This window comes from Lissotriton vulgaris, chromosome 3_2 (genome assembly GCF_964263255.1).
Source record: "Lissotriton vulgaris chromosome 3_2, aLisVul1.2, whole genome shotgun sequence".
NCBI lineage: Eukaryota > Metazoa > Chordata > Amphibia > Caudata > Salamandridae > Lissotriton > Lissotriton vulgaris.
This window is the reverse complement of record NC_141690.1, coordinates 159,870,348-159,887,653: the sequence shown is the minus strand read 5'-3', so window position 1 is coordinate 159,887,653 and position 17,306 is coordinate 159,870,348. Positions and strand designations below refer to the sequence as shown.

The 17,306-nt window shown below is 49.2% G+C and overlaps 1 protein-coding gene across 2 annotated transcripts in view; it reads left to right on the top strand.

Annotated features, from left to right (window-relative positions):
- The window catches only part of ABLIM2 (actin binding LIM protein family member 2), a 954,368-nt gene that overhangs the window by 877,501 nt on the left and 59,561 nt on the right, over positions 1-17,306 (top strand). For both annotated transcript variants that reach the window (XM_086964134.1, XM_086964133.1), the window contains one exon: positions 3,960-4,040. In XM_086964134.1, coding sequence (XP_086820260.1) covers positions 3,960-4,040 — 81 coding nt within the window. The remainder of the gene's footprint in view (positions 1-3,959; positions 4,041-17,306) is intronic.

Below are 17,306 nucleotides of genomic sequence, written 5' to 3'. Positions count from 1 at the left end.
ACTAAACCTAACATTATTCACATACAACCGCCAAGTTCCCCATGGCTCCCCACTGAGCTTTTTGATTTTTATTAATTTGCACTGTGTAGGCAAGTTCTCTGTAAACGATAATCCTACATAACCATACACCCAGAAACATGCTCTCTATGGAGTACCTGGTGATATTCTTACGGTATGGTTATTTTTATCACTTTACACACGTGTAGGTGAAAAGCATATATATATGAGGGAAAGTCTGGGGAGTATAGTGCACGCCTAGAGGCCAGGCTTATATCAAGCATAGCCAGAGAGGGGGCTGGAGGGATATGACAAGACTCGTGATTACCCAAGGCTTAGAGGATGGAACTTGGTTGAGACACATGGAATTTGTTTTTTGCTTGGTCTCTTTCGTTTCTTGGTCATGAAAAACACTCTTTTTTCCTGCTAGCCTCTCGGTTGTAGCAGATGAGGTCTCTATTTGGAAAACCTTTAAAAAAATGTGAGCCATAAAATATATAAAAACTTGTCATCTGGGCAATTTCGTAGCATATTATTGTAATCTCTTGCATCTTAATTAAAAACATTAACTTTATAGTGAACGAAATTGCAACCAATTAGCACATTACTTGGCAAGCCAAAGAGCTCCCTATCCAACTTGCCTAGCAATAAAGTCAAACATGCCTGGCGGACTTCTGTACATGACCACAAATTCTAAAAATCGTACTTGCTTGGGATTGGGCATCCAAGCTCCTAACACCTATAATGTGCTGAACTAGATCTGTTCCATAAACAACCATAAAATAAAATACACACTTGTCCATAGTGATCTTTACATGGGCCTTACACATTTTAATCAGCCACCTGAGAAGCAGTGTCATCTTAATGTTCATTTTAGTGGCTATGGGAGTCATTTTAATGACTTTGGAAGAGAAAAAAATAAATAGCTCCCCTTCCCATCGTAATGTGTCTTGGAGATGTAAGCAGTTAATGCTTGCTTCAATTCATGTGACAGGGCTGCATTTTCTGTTAAACCCGAAGAGAATTTTTTTTTTAAAAAGTCTGTTTCTACTCGAAGACAAGGATCTAAACTCTAAATATACAACCGTTAAAATGTAAATGGTAAAAACATGTATCAACAATTCCCTGGCTTTATAAATCTGCAAAAACAAATCTGCTATATATTTTATTCTAAGGAAAGGTTTTCTGCTGTAATCTTTGCTCAGGAAGGCATGATGCTTATGATACTGAAAACAGTCTGGCATACAGTCTGCTCAGCAAGGCAAGTCTTTTGCTTCAAAGTCCAGCTTACACATTGTGTATCCATGGCAACAATCTGCCTTCTTACCTACTCTGAGACTAAGTAGAGTAGAGATCCTGAAATAAATCCCCCATGTTGTCTGTTCAGCAGTGTTCTGAGTTAGAAATCCAGAAAAATAATACTCATTCTCCATGTTCAGCAGTATGCATGCATTACAGCTCTGAAATATCACCTACCCAGCAATGCAATAAATGTAAACAGGGATGAAACAGCTCTACCATATCACCTACTCAGAATAACACCTGCAACTTAACTTTGCCTCCTCAACAAGGCTCTGTCTTAGAAATCCTCAAGCAGGATATTAAATAGTGTCTGTTAAGCAACGGCCCTGTATTTATATGTTTATTGGTGTTTATATTGGGAAAATTAATAATACAGAAACAAATCAATGCACTGGACATATTAGTAAGAATTGAGCGTTGTAGTGGTCTGAAATAGATAAAACAATATTCTATGACTTAAGCAGCTAAAATATTCAACTCTCCCCTTGCGTTCCATGGATCAAACCTGATATCGCATCAACCTTTTGACAAGTAGCATTTATGCAGTCCACACTGGGCTGCTCATTCTAGGACCCATAGGGGGTTGAGCCTTTTAGAGATTCTAGTGGCTGCCTCACACTGCCTGACCAACTGTGCCTGTCGAACAGGTCTTGTGTAGGTCAATCGTCCATGCAGACTGTCGAGTCACTTATGTTATTGTTCAGTAACTGTGAGGAGAGGGTTTGCCGTGGCCAGTCCAAAGAAGATGTATGAACAAGAAGAAAACTAAAACAAACTCCAACTCTCTCAGGGTTCTGGTGCTGATGCATATGTAGCAGTATCAGGAAGTCCAAGCAGGAGTAGCATATGGATTCATTAAGCGGTCACCAGTATGGGGGTGAGGGGGACTACCCAGGGGGTGCTACCACTGTGCCATCTCAGGATTAGTGCCCGGCGAGGGGGGGAAGTATACTGATCTGGGGAGGAAGGCAAATACGCTTCTAAATGGCCAACATTCTGACCTCCAGGGAGGGCATGTATCGTCTCTAGACATTTTAGTCATTTGGTCCCCGTCCATCTGTATCGGGTACGTCGGCTGTATCCTCTGGGCACCCTACTCCTGTCTCTCCAGTCTGGATACCTTGGTCTCCCCCTTCGCTCTCCATATGTTCCCTAGGATGTTCCCATGTTTTTAGGATTTCAATCCATAGGCCCACAATCGGGCGTTGACATATACCACGAGCGTCTTCCCTAATCAGGGACCGCTCTTCTGCTCTAGCCCATCCCTGACCCAGGTCGCCATTTTCGGGGCCGCTGCCGATTTCCATGCCAAGGCTGTGCATCTCCTGGCCAGATCCAATGCTACGTCTATGTAGCAATAAGGGCCCTGCATAAGAAATTCCATTTGAAGTGCTGTGAAGATCCTTCCGAATCAAATACTTGGCATCGCACATTTCCTAAACAATCCCTACCAGAGCAAAAAGAAGACATAAAACTATTATGCAAGACGTTGACCCCCACCAAGCGTGTATTCTCAAAAATCAAGGGCCTCAAGTGGGCTGGGAAATCCAAAATTGGAGGGCAACTGGTGTTTGCGCCTAATTCGAACTAGAAGATTTGGAAAATGTCTACACTTTTCGTTTTTTCCCTCCACCTATTCCTATAGGTGCTACCTGGAGGAATCTACTATGGAAAAAGAGTTTTTTAATAGGTAGAAATTGTGTACTGCAAACCGGATCTGCAAATTGGTTCCCATTTCAGCCTCATTAACTCAGAATAGGGCTGTAAATCGCTCTGGGGTATACTGCCTGGTGTGTTAATGCAATTTTGCCACATAATAATTCAGTGCCACTTCTAATGAGGAGAAAGGGAACGATGAGGAACAAACTGCAGTGCTCTTTACTAAATAAATAGGAAGATGGCTTAATCCTGTTGTTTGGGATGGGTTGGCATGGGAATCCAGCTTGGCCTGAGCTGTTACTGTCCCTGTACGAAAGGGAGTCACAACTCTGCCTGTCCCGACCAGGTTCCTGTTGCGACAAAGGCTGTAAGACTAGGAGCATGGACAGTGAAGCGCGTCTGAACCTGCAGAAATACAAGGAAAACAAGGCATTAGACATTGATAAATCCCAATGATCTTGGGCTGTCTAATAGTGAGAAGCAGCAGCAGTATGACCTCTTCACATCCCATCACCTAGCACTGAGGATTGTCAAGCACAGCAAGAAAGAGACCACAGCTAGGTAAAGCGCAACACCCCGCTTCAGTGAGTCGCTTAAATATCAGGGAAAGAAACACTACAGACATACAGTGTCTGCCACCGATTGAGAAATGCAAAACAAAAAAGAAACCAGAAAATGGTCTGATTCTTTTTAGTATGTAATTTCTTAGATTATCACTTTTAAAATATGCAATAATATATTAAACACCGAATAACAGTGGTTTTATAGGCGTTTTATTAATTTCTGTAGCTTATCAAAGCTGTTGGTCAATAAAGCCTTGAGATGCAGTTTCATCTTGGAATTTCCTTTAAAAAAAAAAAAACATAATTATACATATTTACACCTCAAGTCAAGTTGATATCCTGTTTTATTTTTGTTAAAGTGAGTTGTAAGCAAAGAGTGTAGCGTGCAGTGATTCCACTCATTAGCTCTGCCTTTATTCTTCCCTGTGTTTGCCACAGATCTACCCCTATGACATGCTTATTGTGACAAACAGAGTTCGCGTCAAGCTACCTAAAGATATTGACAGGGCCAGACTTGAGGTAAGAAAGATATTATCTCTTTGCCTTTTCTTACCTACTTTGTATTCCATTGGTTAGTTTTCAAATTGGGTGCTTTCATTGGCACGCTTTGTGGAAAAAACACTGAATGCTGCAAAACGCTTATCATGAAAGAAGTGAACGTTATATTAAAAAATAAGAAAGAAATAAAGACTCATACCTCATCACATTATTGTCAGTGTATGGCCTGATGCAGAAAGAAATGACTGATTTTACGCCTGCGGATTCTCACTTTAACTTGGGAGTAGTTTCAATCATTTTTTTGTTTCGGTGACATGCCCCCTTCCCACCCGTTGTGTGGTATTTACTCCTCAAATAACATGATAATCGTGGGCTAGTATTATGTTGAGGTAAAAGGATTTACAACTGCAAGGTCACCTTTTGCGATTTCCTTGTAGTTGTACATCTAACTATTTGCACTCATAATTGTGAGTTAAAAATGACTTTGGGCCAGATATAGGTAAGTTCCATTTACCGATTCTAAAATACCGAATTTTACCGATTCAGTATTTTAAAATCGGTAAATGGTATGTAGGGAACTATTCGGTAAAGTTTACCGAATCAGTAATATTCGATAATTACCGATTCGGTAAATACCGAATCGGTAATTCCTGGAGGCCCATAGGAATGAATGGAAATTACCAAATCGGTATTTATCGATTCGGTAATGGGGGAACACATTTAAGGGTGGCAGGGTGTCACATTGACACCCTGTTGCACCCCTGAATAGTGCATGGGTGCATATGTGGCACACATACATGCCCTAAGGGACTGTATGTCTGCCACATGGCACTTTTGAAAAAGGCACAAATTTGCTTTTTCAAAGGTTTTTGATATTACCGCCAACTTTTATTTGGTGGTAAATACCGAATCCTTAACCATGCAATGCACTCATTTGAGTGCTCCCTAAATTTCTGATTCCTTAAATTACCGATTCGGTAAATTACTGAATCTGAAATGTAGCCACCTACATCTCAATAGCCTAATACCGGTCGGTAACGGACGAAATTCGGTAATTTCGGCCGTTACCGACCGGTATTGGGCTACCTAAATCTGTGATAACAGCGAAAAAGGTTGGGGGTTTGATAGAGATATACATGCATTTATTTGCTTGAACCAGGGGACTGTACTGTTGAATTTGTATGTATGAATTATGAACACATGAATATATCATACCATGTGTATAAAAAGCACGTTTGGAAGTCCACAACATTGAGCATTGAACTGTCTGATTAGCCCTGAAGAAGTTCATTGGAAATGGGGAACTACATGTGTCTGTTGGCTTTTAATTCTTAATGGAATAAACAGATTAAGAAGAAGCTAAACTGAATGAAGACCCACGTATTCATTCTTATTAATTAATAAAAACGTTCATGCATTGAGAATTTGTGAATAAACTGACAACTTTGGATGGACGGTTTTTGAGTGTGTTCCGGTATAGAATGTAAATAGTTTACGTTGCAGTATTTAGCAGCTGGGCCATTGCAGCCGGGGTCTTGTGGCATTGCAAAATAGAAATGTAGGGAACGACAGTGTGCTTGACTTAAACCACGGCTGCTGACTGTAAATTGCTCGGCACGAACTATGGATATTTTAAGCTCGATAGAAATCTAAAGAAGTAAAGTTAGGACAATATTTCCAACTTCTTTTGAAGATAAAACAGGACCTCACCTATTCATGACACAAATTAGCTTAAAGGGGCACGATAATAGAGATAATTAAATGGTTAGTTTGCACACAATCACCAGAAACGAGCAAATAAAGCCAACAAATTGCACATGTACCAAGGCAGGTTATCATAGGCAATGCTGCTTTACACGTCACTACTCTCAAAAATTGCAGCTCGTGTTTAGTAGCTAAGAAACTTTAGAGTTAACAGCGATGTAATGCCACCTCTGCTTTTTTTAAACAAACCTCTTTATTGTTAGAAATAAAAATGTAAAAGGGTGTGGTTGCCAATGGGTTACAGTTTCCTCAGACTAAACAAAGGCCGGGTCCCCTGGAGAAATGCGCAGGGCGGCGCTGTTTATTGGGCCTGGCACTTGTGCTCCAAACACTTCACTGCTCAGCGAGTGGCACTGACGGGGCTGCGAGAGAGAGGGGGGCCCTGTGTGCGTCCGTGTATGTCAGGCACAGAGTCTCCGGGGGCAAGAAAGGAACACGTGAGAAAAGCAACAACACGCCAACATCTGGATCCACCGTGGAGCGGGTTGATTCGGTTTTCGGCGAATAATAGCGTCTTTGTTCCTGTTGCGCGCGCCTCTCAAGCCTGGAAGCGCGGATCAATCGGTGCTGTTTTAAGATTAGCGCGCCGTTTGCTTTGGACGGCTATGGCTGTCTTTATCTGCAACACATTTGGTGATCGCCGACCGGGGCTGTTGTGTCTGTTGTCCATTAGGGCTCAGCATCTCGCCTGACGTAGGTCCAGGCCTCGGAGTCACGTGTCCGCGGTGGGGTTCTGGGGCTGTGCTGCCCTGGGGCTCGAACAACAGGCACGCAGATAACCCGCGGGCCTGGAGGCGATAAGCGGGACCACGTATGTGAGATAAGGTGACAGTTAATGTGGGCTTCAGATTAGATTAGTGAAAACAGCTGGCTGCCACTCTTTACTCGAGACACAGCTGCCTGCCCTTCCAGCATCTTTGTTTATTGGAGAAATGCTTGGTTTATGCCTGAAGTACTGCATTGTGCAGTGTAAACAAACACACCCACGCCAAGTGCTTGCGTCTTGATTAGGGGTGGGGGAGCAGGAGTTATGCGGGGTGTTGAAAATCATTGATAAAATGCTGTGATTTCCAAAAAGTGAAATGAAGCAAAGATCAGAGCAAGATAGTAAGCATTCTCCATATGCACACCACAAGGCCAGGAGCACCCAATAAGTGTTATTGTCACTTTTACTGTGTTTTTAAGAGGGTCAAGGCTCAGTACTCACAGAGATATTTTCATGGAATTTGCAAGAAAATTGCTACTCTAAGCAACTGTACTCTACTCTGTACCACACATTTCTCTGCCACCCCACTGCACTGTACGCCAATGAACTCTAAACCACTAGACTCGGCATTAAGCCACGCCACTCTAATCTGTTCTCCACTGCAGCACTACACGCCTCTGCACTCTACACCACTCTACTGTACACCACTGCAATCTACGGCACGCTACTCCTCTGCACCACTCTACTCTATGCAACTACACTGTATGTCACTCGACTCTACGTCACTGCACTCTACACTCATGCCCTCTACACTCCTCTACTCTACACTACTCTATGCCACTGTACTCCTGTGCACTCTACCCTGCGCCACTCCAGTCTACCCTGAACCACTCCACCCTATGTCACTGCACTCTACATTAAGAAGGAAAGAAGAGCAGGCACCCAAGCACACCAGCCAGAAAAAAATCCCCACCAGACACCTCCAGGAGGCCCCAGCCAGAAACAAACCTGGCGGGCACCACAGCACAACAAGGAGGGGTGGCCAGGAAACACCAGAAGCAAGCCAAAGGCAAGCACAGGGAGAGCCAGCGCAGAAGCAGCCAGACCCCAGAAGCAACCCAAGCACACAGAAGGCCCCGGGACAAACCCCGAAGCCCCAGGCCGGAGCATAGGGAAGCCCACAGCACCAGGAAGACCTAGGCGGGCTCACAACCAGGCACCAACCAGGCCCGACCCAGCACAACAGCAGAGAACAGACGAGAACAGGCGCAGGCAGGGTGGAACAGAACAGCACAGCAACACCCAAGGCAGCACAAGCCACCCATGTGCAGGCAGAGGGGACAGAGCACCCCAGAGAGCCCCAGGCATGACACCGCCAAGCATCCACGAGAAGAACCAGGCACAGCCCAAGGGACAGAAGGATCAGGACCAGGAACCAGGAGCCCCAAACGCCGACCAACCACACAGAAGCCAGAAAGCGGAGGCGAAGAACCATGACACCCAAGCGGAGCAGAGGCCACAACAGCCAGCCCACAGCGGAGGGAAGGCCACCGATGGAGAACCCCACGGCAGGCCAACCGGAATCTGGGGAGCCAATAGGATTCCCCCCCCCCCCGCAGCGGCCCAAGGAGCAGGAACACCAACCCCCCACCAGGCGGGGCAGGGAGCCCGAAGTAGAGGGGGAACAGAACGCACCCCCAACAGGCCGTCACCGAAGAAGAGATAAGCGACCCTGACACAAGAGCAGCAGAGGGCAAGGTGCAAGCAAGCAGGAAGAAATACCCCAACAACACAGGGAACCCCAGGAGCAAGCAAAGGCAGAGCCAGCGAAAAAAAGGAACCAGCCACCACAGAGGCGGCAGGAACCCATGCCAACCCGAGGCAGGCTACAAACAGAAAGAGCGAAAGCCGACAGCACAGGGAATCAGCAAGCAACTCACCGGAGAGGAATACCTCTCAACAGAGCCCAAAAGAAAACACACAAGCATGTGCGGTCAAGAGCAGGGGCACCCCCCGAAGGAGTGAACCAAAGGGAGAAAACCCTCGGTACGCCCATCCCCGAGTACAGCTAGAGCCGGGGCGGGCAGGTGGCAAGGCTGCAGGCCAGGAACAGAAACCCCAACCACGCAAACCAAGAAAGAGGTGAACAGGAACCACAGCGCCCCACCGCCCAGCACCATCCAGACACCCAAGCGCGGCAGGAGGGGAGCGGGGACAGAGAGCCCCAAAGACCACCAGTGCGGCCGAGCAACCACAGGCACACAGAAGCACCCGCCACCGAGCCCACACAGGAGGCAAGCAGCGCAAAACCCGGAGGAAGCAGCAGGAGACCCCAAAAAAGAAGAGGGGACGTAGCACAGAGCTGAACGCAAGCTCCCCAAGCAAGAGGCCCCAGTACAAACCTCGGCACCCCCAGGAGGTACTGACTCAGGAAAATGGCACTCTCCAGAAGGCTCGCCTGCCACCACGGACCGCCACCAGCAATCTAACAGAGGCACCTAGAAGAAGAAAAGGGGGTGAAAACAACCAGAGCGGGGGCCAACACAACAAGGCCCCCACCGCAAATGGGACAAACACATCACATGCAGCAAAGGAACACGGCACCCCAACGCCCCAGACCACATCAGCACGCCAGAAATTTACAGCAAGGAACTTTTCAACATCGTCAAGGAATTTACCAATCCCTCGGCCAACTCCAACGACATCACCCCCTCTCAAGCCCTCTGCGACTCCCTGGCTTTATTCTTCCACAACAAAATTGCAGACATCCACAACAGCTTCGTCAACCAACCCGGAGACCAACCCACCCAACCATATGGTGAACATTCTCCCCCCTTGAACACCCTTAATGACTGGAACCCAATCTCCACTGAGGACACCATCCGCCTGATGAACTCCATCCACTCAGGATCCCCCACAGACCCATGCCCTCACCACATCTTCAACAAAGCAGACTCCGTCATAGCACCGCACCTCCGAGACGTCATCAACTGCTCCTTCAACTCCGCCACCTTCCCGGAAAGCTGGAAACACGCTGAACTCACCGCCCTTCTGAAAAAACCCACAGCGGACCCCACCGAACTCAAAAATTACCGCCCCATCTCGCTCCTTCCTTTCCCGGCCAAAGTCATCGAGAAAGCTGTCAACAACCAGCTCGCCGCCTTCCTCGAAGCCAACAAATCCCTCGACTCCTCACAGTCTGGCTTCCGAGCAAAACACAGCACTGAGTCCGCCCTCATCGCAGCAACAGACGACATTCGAACTCTACTGGACAATGGAGACACAGTCGCCCTCATCCTCCTCGACCTCTCTGCAGCCTTCGACACAGTCTGCCACAACACCCTTTTACAACGCCTCAGAAACATCGGAATACAAGGAAAAGCACTTGAATGGATCACCTCGTTCCTCACTGGAAGAACCCAGAGAGTCCGCCTTCCACCATTCAAGTCCGAGGCCACTGAAGTCATCTGTGGCGTACCACAAGGATCCTCACTCAGTCCCACCCTCTTCAACGTATACATGAGCCCCCTCGCGGCCATCGCCCGCCAACACAACCTCAACATCATCTCTTACGCGGATGACACTCAACTGATCCTTTCTCTCACCAATGACCCCAGCACCGCCAAAACTAACCTACACGAAGGAATGAAAGAAGTTGCCGAATGGATGAAACACAGCCGTCTGAAACTGAACTCAGATAAAACAGAAGTCCTCATCTTAGGTACATCCCCCTCTGCTTGGGACGACTCTTGGTGGCCGGAAGCCCTTGGAAAAGCACCCATCCCGACAGACCACGCACGGAACCTAGGCATTATCCTGGATCCCTCACTTTCAATGAACAGACAAGTCAGCGCCGTCTCCTCATCCTGCTTCAACATTCTTCGCATGCTCAAAAAAACATTTCGCTGGATCCCCACCGAAACCAGAAAAACAGTTACCCATGCTCTGGTCACGAGCCGACTGGACTACGGAAACACCCTCTACGCAGGTACTACCGCTAAACTCCAGAAAAAACTCCAACGAATCCAAAACGCCTCAGCCAGGATCATATTAGACATCCCGCGTAACGAACACATCTCTGGTCACCTGAAAAACCTCCACTGGCTACCCGTCAATAAGAGGATCACTTTCCGACTTCTAACCCACGCACACAAATCACTCTACGATATCGGACCAGAATGCCTCAACTCACGACTGTCCTTCTACACCCCCTCCCGCCAACTACGTTCTTCCAGCCAAGCCCTCGCCACTGTACCTCGCATCATCAAGACCACCATGGGAGGCAGATCCTTCTCATACCTGGCAGCTAAAACATGGAACTCACTCCCCACTTACCTTCGCCTTACCCAGAACCACCTAGCATTCAGAAAGCAACTTAAAACGTGGATATTTGACAAGTAATCCTCCTCCCCTACCTAAGCGCCTTGAGACCCTCTGGGTATGTAGTGCGCTATATAAATTCTTTGACTTTGACTTTGAATCCCAAGCGGCCAAGAGCAGAAAGCCCAGGGCACACACAAACGCTGCACGGGCCACATCAAACAAAACACATTGAAGACACAGCAGCTCAGCAAAGCGAAGCCAAACATCACATCACAAAGTATTCGCCAAATAAAATAAATGCTGTTTTGAAATCATGGTGGGGCAATGCACAGTAGGAATCGCCAGTGAGTGGCCCAGAATCACAAGACGTATGGCGCCATCACCGAGCCACGAACCCAGATCCCCAGGTCCGATGTCGAGAGCCGCAGCGGAACACAGGGCATGGAACGTGTACAAAGGAACATCCCTCTCACAGCGCCGCTCATGTACGGGACATAGCATACAAGGCAAACAGGAAAGAAATACGGGGCAGGAACCGTGCACAGGCCCACGGCAGCACCAAAACATCCCTCCACAGTGCACAAGTCAGAAGGAAAAAGACCCCACAATCGGGACTCACCCGGAGTGGTGGCCAACCCAGGAACAAGGCCCCCACTCCACCGTCGTCACATCCAAGATCTAGCAAGAGCCCATCCAGCGAGGCACGGCTCCCCGGCCAGGCTCGGGAAGATGAGCCCGCGACCTGGAAGCAACCGGGAACCCCAGCCGCAAAGGGCCGGGAGGTGCACGCAGTGCACAGCACAGAACACCGGCTCCAGTAGACTGGCGCCAGCAAGCCTGGCAGGCCAGGAGTCAGTCCAGGGAACCCCGCACCTGCACAGCCAGGCAGCCGGGCAGGGGGCAAAGAAAAGTACCACCACTCCAGCCCAGGAGGAGCAGCACCAGCACACCAACTAATCTGTCGATAGACAGAAAAAAAAAGAACAGGAGGGCTGCTAGGTAAGTACTGCTTATGTACTCCCGGTGGGAGGGGCAGTATTAGGGTCCCAGCCTTCCTCTTGGTTTTTTTTTCTGTCGGGAGATGGTCATCTCCACATAGTAATGAATGGGACGAGGACATAAGGGACCTGGGTGTAATGTACTCTGCATCACTCTACTCTGTGCCACTACACTGTACGTCACTCCACTCTACGTCACTGCACTCTACACTAATGCACTCTACACCACTGCACTCTACACCACTTTGCTCAAAACCAATGCCCTCTACGCCGTCTTGTCTGCACCACTGAACTTTATGCAACTTCACTCTTGGCTACCCTACTCCACTTTACAATGCTACACTATGCAATGCTCTATAAAATTCTGTTTCACTCAGTGACACTTGACTCCTCTCTATGTCACTCTACAACACTACTCTGCGACGCTCTACACAACTTCCTCTATGACACTCCATGCCACTTTACTCCACTTTGTTCTATGACACACAACTCCACTCTACTCCATGCCACTGCATTCCACTCTTTGCCACTTCACTGTACGACACTAACTCCACTCTAAGCCATTCCACTCTCCTACACTGTGCCATGCTATGCCACTCCACTCTACAACAATCTACTCAGCTCTATGCCACGCTACTCTATAATATTCTACTCAACTCTAAGCAACACCCTCTATGCCACTCCACTCTGCTCTACACCACTCCATTACACTCTGCGCCACTGCACTCTACGACACTCTACTCCACTCATAGCCATTCAACTCTACTCCACTCTATGCCCTTCCACTCTATGACACTCTACTCTCTCCACAACACTCCACGCCACTTCATGAAACTCCATTTTACATCACTCAACTCTAATCTACACCATTCTATGCAACTCCATAGCACTCCACTCTACTCAACTTTACGATGCTCCACTCCATACTGCTCTCCTTCAGCCCACAAAATTTTAACCATGCTGAACAGCAGCCATGCTGGTGTACCACATGGCTAAAAAATATTGGCTTTGCCAATGCTTGTCGATTGTTGATTAACAGTAATAAATTATATTTAGAGTAATATGAAGGCATTGGGTGTGCGAGAAAACATTACGTAAAGGTACATTTTTTATCGTTTGTTATTGTTATTTAAATTATTAACTGTATTATTTGAGTATTGTCCATGTGAATGATAATTGAGTAGCCAAAAGGTATTGCAAGTTTTTAAAATTGTGCAACATAAATGTTGAAGACTGTAGGACTGAAGGGAAAGCCATGAGGCTCTCAATCCTCTACACTTCTGGTCCTTGGCTATTGTCTGTTTTCCCCCGGTGCCTGTATTTGGTCTGTGCCCTCTTTTCCTTCTGTTCCCCTCGCTGTCCCCGTGTTTCTCTGCCCGTTTTTGCCTTCTGTTTCCTTCGTTACCCCGTAATCCTGTGCCTGTTCTTGCGTTCTGTTCCCTTCGTTGCCCGCGTTTCTCTGCCCGTTTTGCCTTCTGTTCCCTTTGTTGCTCGTGTTTCTCTTGCCCGTATGCCTTCTATTCCGTTCGTTTCTCCGTAATTCTGTGCCCGCTTTTGCCTTCTGTTCCCTTGCTGCCCCTGTAATTCGGTGCCCTTTTGCCTTCTGCTCCCTCACCGCTCCCACTCCTGCATCCCCTGCGGCTCCGCCTCCCTGATCGCCCATTCGCTGCACCTGCCCTGACACCCGCCTCCCAGCTGCTCCTCTTTCCCACCTCCCCATATATGGTGGCTGCTGCGCGGTGAGGAGAGCGACCCTGCTAGGTTGGTCGCTCCCCCTCTGCAGAGCACCATCTGTGTGTCCCTGCTGAGGAAGTTCGAGGCCCTCCTCCACCGACAGGCTACCACCTGCGCCTCATCCCTGGTGGCCAGTGGTAGGCCGTAGGTTTGTATCACCATCTGTATCTTATTGTATTGCCTTTATTGTTATTTGGTACTGTGACTGCTGTTGTCTGTTTTCCCCCGGTGCCTGTATTTGGTCTGTGCCCTCTTTTCCTTCTGTTCACCTCGCTGTCCCCGTAATTATGTGCCCATTTTTGCCTTCTGTTCCCTTCGTTGCCCCGTGTTTCTCTGCCCATTTTTCCTTCTGTTCCCTTCGTTGCCCCGTAATTCTGTGCCCGTTTTTGCCTTCTGTTCCCTTCGTTGCCATGTGTTTCTCTGCCCGTTTTGCCTTCTGTTCCCTTCGTTGCCCCATAATTCGGTGCCCTTTTGCCTTCTGCTCCCTTCGTCGCCCCTCACCACTCCCGCTCCAGCCACTGCATCCCCTGCCCGCCCCACTGATCGCCCATTCGCTGCCCCTGCCCTGCCCCTGCCCTGCCTCCCGCCTCCCCGCTGCTCCTCCCTTCCATCTCCCCATAAATGGCGGCCGCTGCACTGCCACGCAGCGGGTGCGCCTAAGGCAAGCCCATCTGCGCCCGGACCACGCCCAGCACCAGAACCCCTGGTCCCCACACCCGCCACGACAACCGCCGCCGCTACGATGCCAGCACTCTTCACGCTCTCAACTCTGGACGGACCCACACCTGCTTCAAAGCTGCCCCGAAACGCACACAGGGTGCCTTCACCTGCCGGAACTGCAGCTACACCAGCCTCAGATCCGCCGAACCACCCGCCAAGAAAGGCCACAATCACCTCCGATGCATCCTACTGAATACCCGCTCCGCACGCAAACATGCCGTCGAGCTCTGACCTGCTCGACACTTCATCCCCGGACGTCGCCTTTCTGACAGAGACCTGGATGAACAACTCCTCCGCAGCCGACATCGCCATTGCCATCCCAGACAGCTACAAGATCACCGGCAGAGACCGCCCCAACGGAGTCGGAGGAGGAATCGCCATTGTCTACAAGAACAGCTTCAGGGTCTCGACCAGCACCGACGACGCAAACAGCACCTCCGAACACATGCATTACCAGATCCACACAGACCCCAACTCCACCCTCAGAGGCACCCTCGTTTACAGACCCCCCGGACCCTGACCCCAGTTCAGCACACACGCTCTGACCTCCACCGACTACATCCTCCTCAGAGACCTGAACTTTCACCTTGAGAACAACAACAGCAACTCCACCACTCTGATCGGAAACCTCGCCAACCTCGTAATGAGGCAACTCGTCACAACGCCCACCCACTCCGCCGGCCACACGCTCGGCCCCATCTTCTCCTCAAGCTCCCACGTCTCCTTCAGCGACAACACCGAACTCCTCTGGACCGAACACCGCTGCATCCACAGAAACCCAACACACACCACCGCACCCAACAGATCCCCTGCCGCTTCTGGTTCAAAATCACCGTAGACCAACTACAGGCAAACCTCGCTCTCAGCCCACCCACCGAACCCTCCAACGCAGACGACGCTGCCCACAGCCTCAGACGCTGGATCGACGACTGCGCCAACACCCTCACCCCGCTGAAGAAACCCTCCTACAGAGACACCAGCAAGAGGGCCAGCTGGTTCACCTCAGAACTCCTAGCCTCCGGGCGAGCCTGCCGGAAACTAAAGAAGAAATGACACCGTGAGCAGACTCCGGACAGTCACGCAGCCCACAAGGACACCATCCGCAACCACCATCACCTCATCAGGACTACCAAGAGGACCTCCTTCAAAGACCGCCTCGACAACAACGCACACAACAGCAAGGAGCTTTTCAACATCGTGAAGGAACTTCACGATGCCCTCTGCGACTCCCTCGCCACTTTTTTCCACCGCAAGATAGCAGACATCCACGTCAGCTTCAACACCCAGACAGCCCCAACAGACATCTACACAACAGACTCTCCGCACACCATCGACCACTATCCCCTGCTAGCCTGGACCAACGTGAACATCGATGACACCATCAAGACCATGATTCAGAAAAGGGGGTGATGATGGACAGAGTATCTGAATTAAGCAGAACACTCCTAGCCAGTCAACAGATCAGGGCTTGATCCATCACCGTTTTATAGCTCACTGCACCATCCCAGCTCAGAACCTGGCTACATGCAAATTAGTCTGTCCCTGGCCCAGTGCATCATGGGAACAGGGCAGACCAAACTACCAAGCCAATTCTTTTACTGGAAAGGAAACAAGCTTCCGGGGACCGGTTTCTGGCATTACAGCCGTCTTCGGCCCGGCTTGCTTGAATCCTAATGGTGCAGTGAGCAAGGGACTCACATCTGAGCATACCCTTCCACGCTTGTGGTGGACAAAACGATTCAGAAAAGGGGGTGGTGATGGACAGAGTATCTGAATTAAGCAGAACACTCCTAGCCAGTCAACAGATCAGGGCTTGATCCATCACCGTTTTTTAGCTCACTGCACCATCCCAGCTCAGAACCTGGCTACATGCAAATTAGTCTGTCCCTGGTCCAGTGCATCATGGGAACAGGGCAGACCAAACTACCAAGCCAATTCTTATACTGGAAAGAAAACAAGCTTCCGGGGACCGGTTTCTGGCATTACAGCCATCTTCGGCCCGGCTTGCATGTAGCCAGGTTCTGAGCTGTGACAAGGTCTCAGGCTAAGAAGTGCCTTCCTGAACCAGTGGTGGATCTGGAAACAATAGACCAACCACAACCCAAGAGAAGGAGCAAGAGGGTTAAGGCTGTGCCTTCCCACTTGCCCCAGGTTGAGGATCAGCCTTCACAGGAAGCTGATTCTGCAGTCCAAGAGGAGACTGTCTCAGAGGAACTGGAGCCTGATCAGGTTGAGTTTCTGGGGACAGGGGGACCCTCAAGGGCAGACCTGGGGCAGGCCCAATTAGATTGCCCTTCACTTGGACCCCTCAGACAGCAAGCTGCTGCTGAGGCTGCAGGGAATGCTCAAGGTGCCCATAAAGTTTATTGGGATGATGGACTCCTTTACTCAGAGGCTAGAGACCCCAAGCCTGGCACAACCAGGAGGTTGGTTATACCTTTGAAGTTTAGGGGTTTCCTTCTCACCTTGGCCCATGATATTCCCTTGCAGGACACTTAGGCCAGAACAAGACTTGGGACAGAATTGTTCCTCACTTTCACTGGCCTCATATGACAGAAAATCTCAAGGAGTTTTGTCGCTCCTGTGTCACTTGCCAAGCCAGTGGTAAGTCAGGTGGCACAACAAAGGCCCCCCTCATACCACTACCTGTGGCGGGGGTACCCTTTGAAAGAGTTGGAATAGACATTGTGGGTCCCATGGATCCTCAAACAGCATTTGGGCACAGATTTATACTGGTGGTAGTGGATCATGCCACCAGGTACACAGAGGCAATTCCCCTGAGGACCACCACAGCACCTGTGGTGGCAAAAGCCCTCATTGCAGTTTTCTCAAGAGTGGGCTTTCCAAAGGAGGTTCTTTCAGACAGAGGTACTAACTTTATGTCTGGATACTTAAAAGTAATGTGGAAGGAGTGTGGAGTAAACTACAAGTTTATCACACCCTATCACCCACAGTGCGATGGGCTTGTGGAGAGATTCAACAAGACCCTCAAGGGAATGATAAAAGGATTACCAGAGAAGCTTAGGCGGAAATGGGACACCC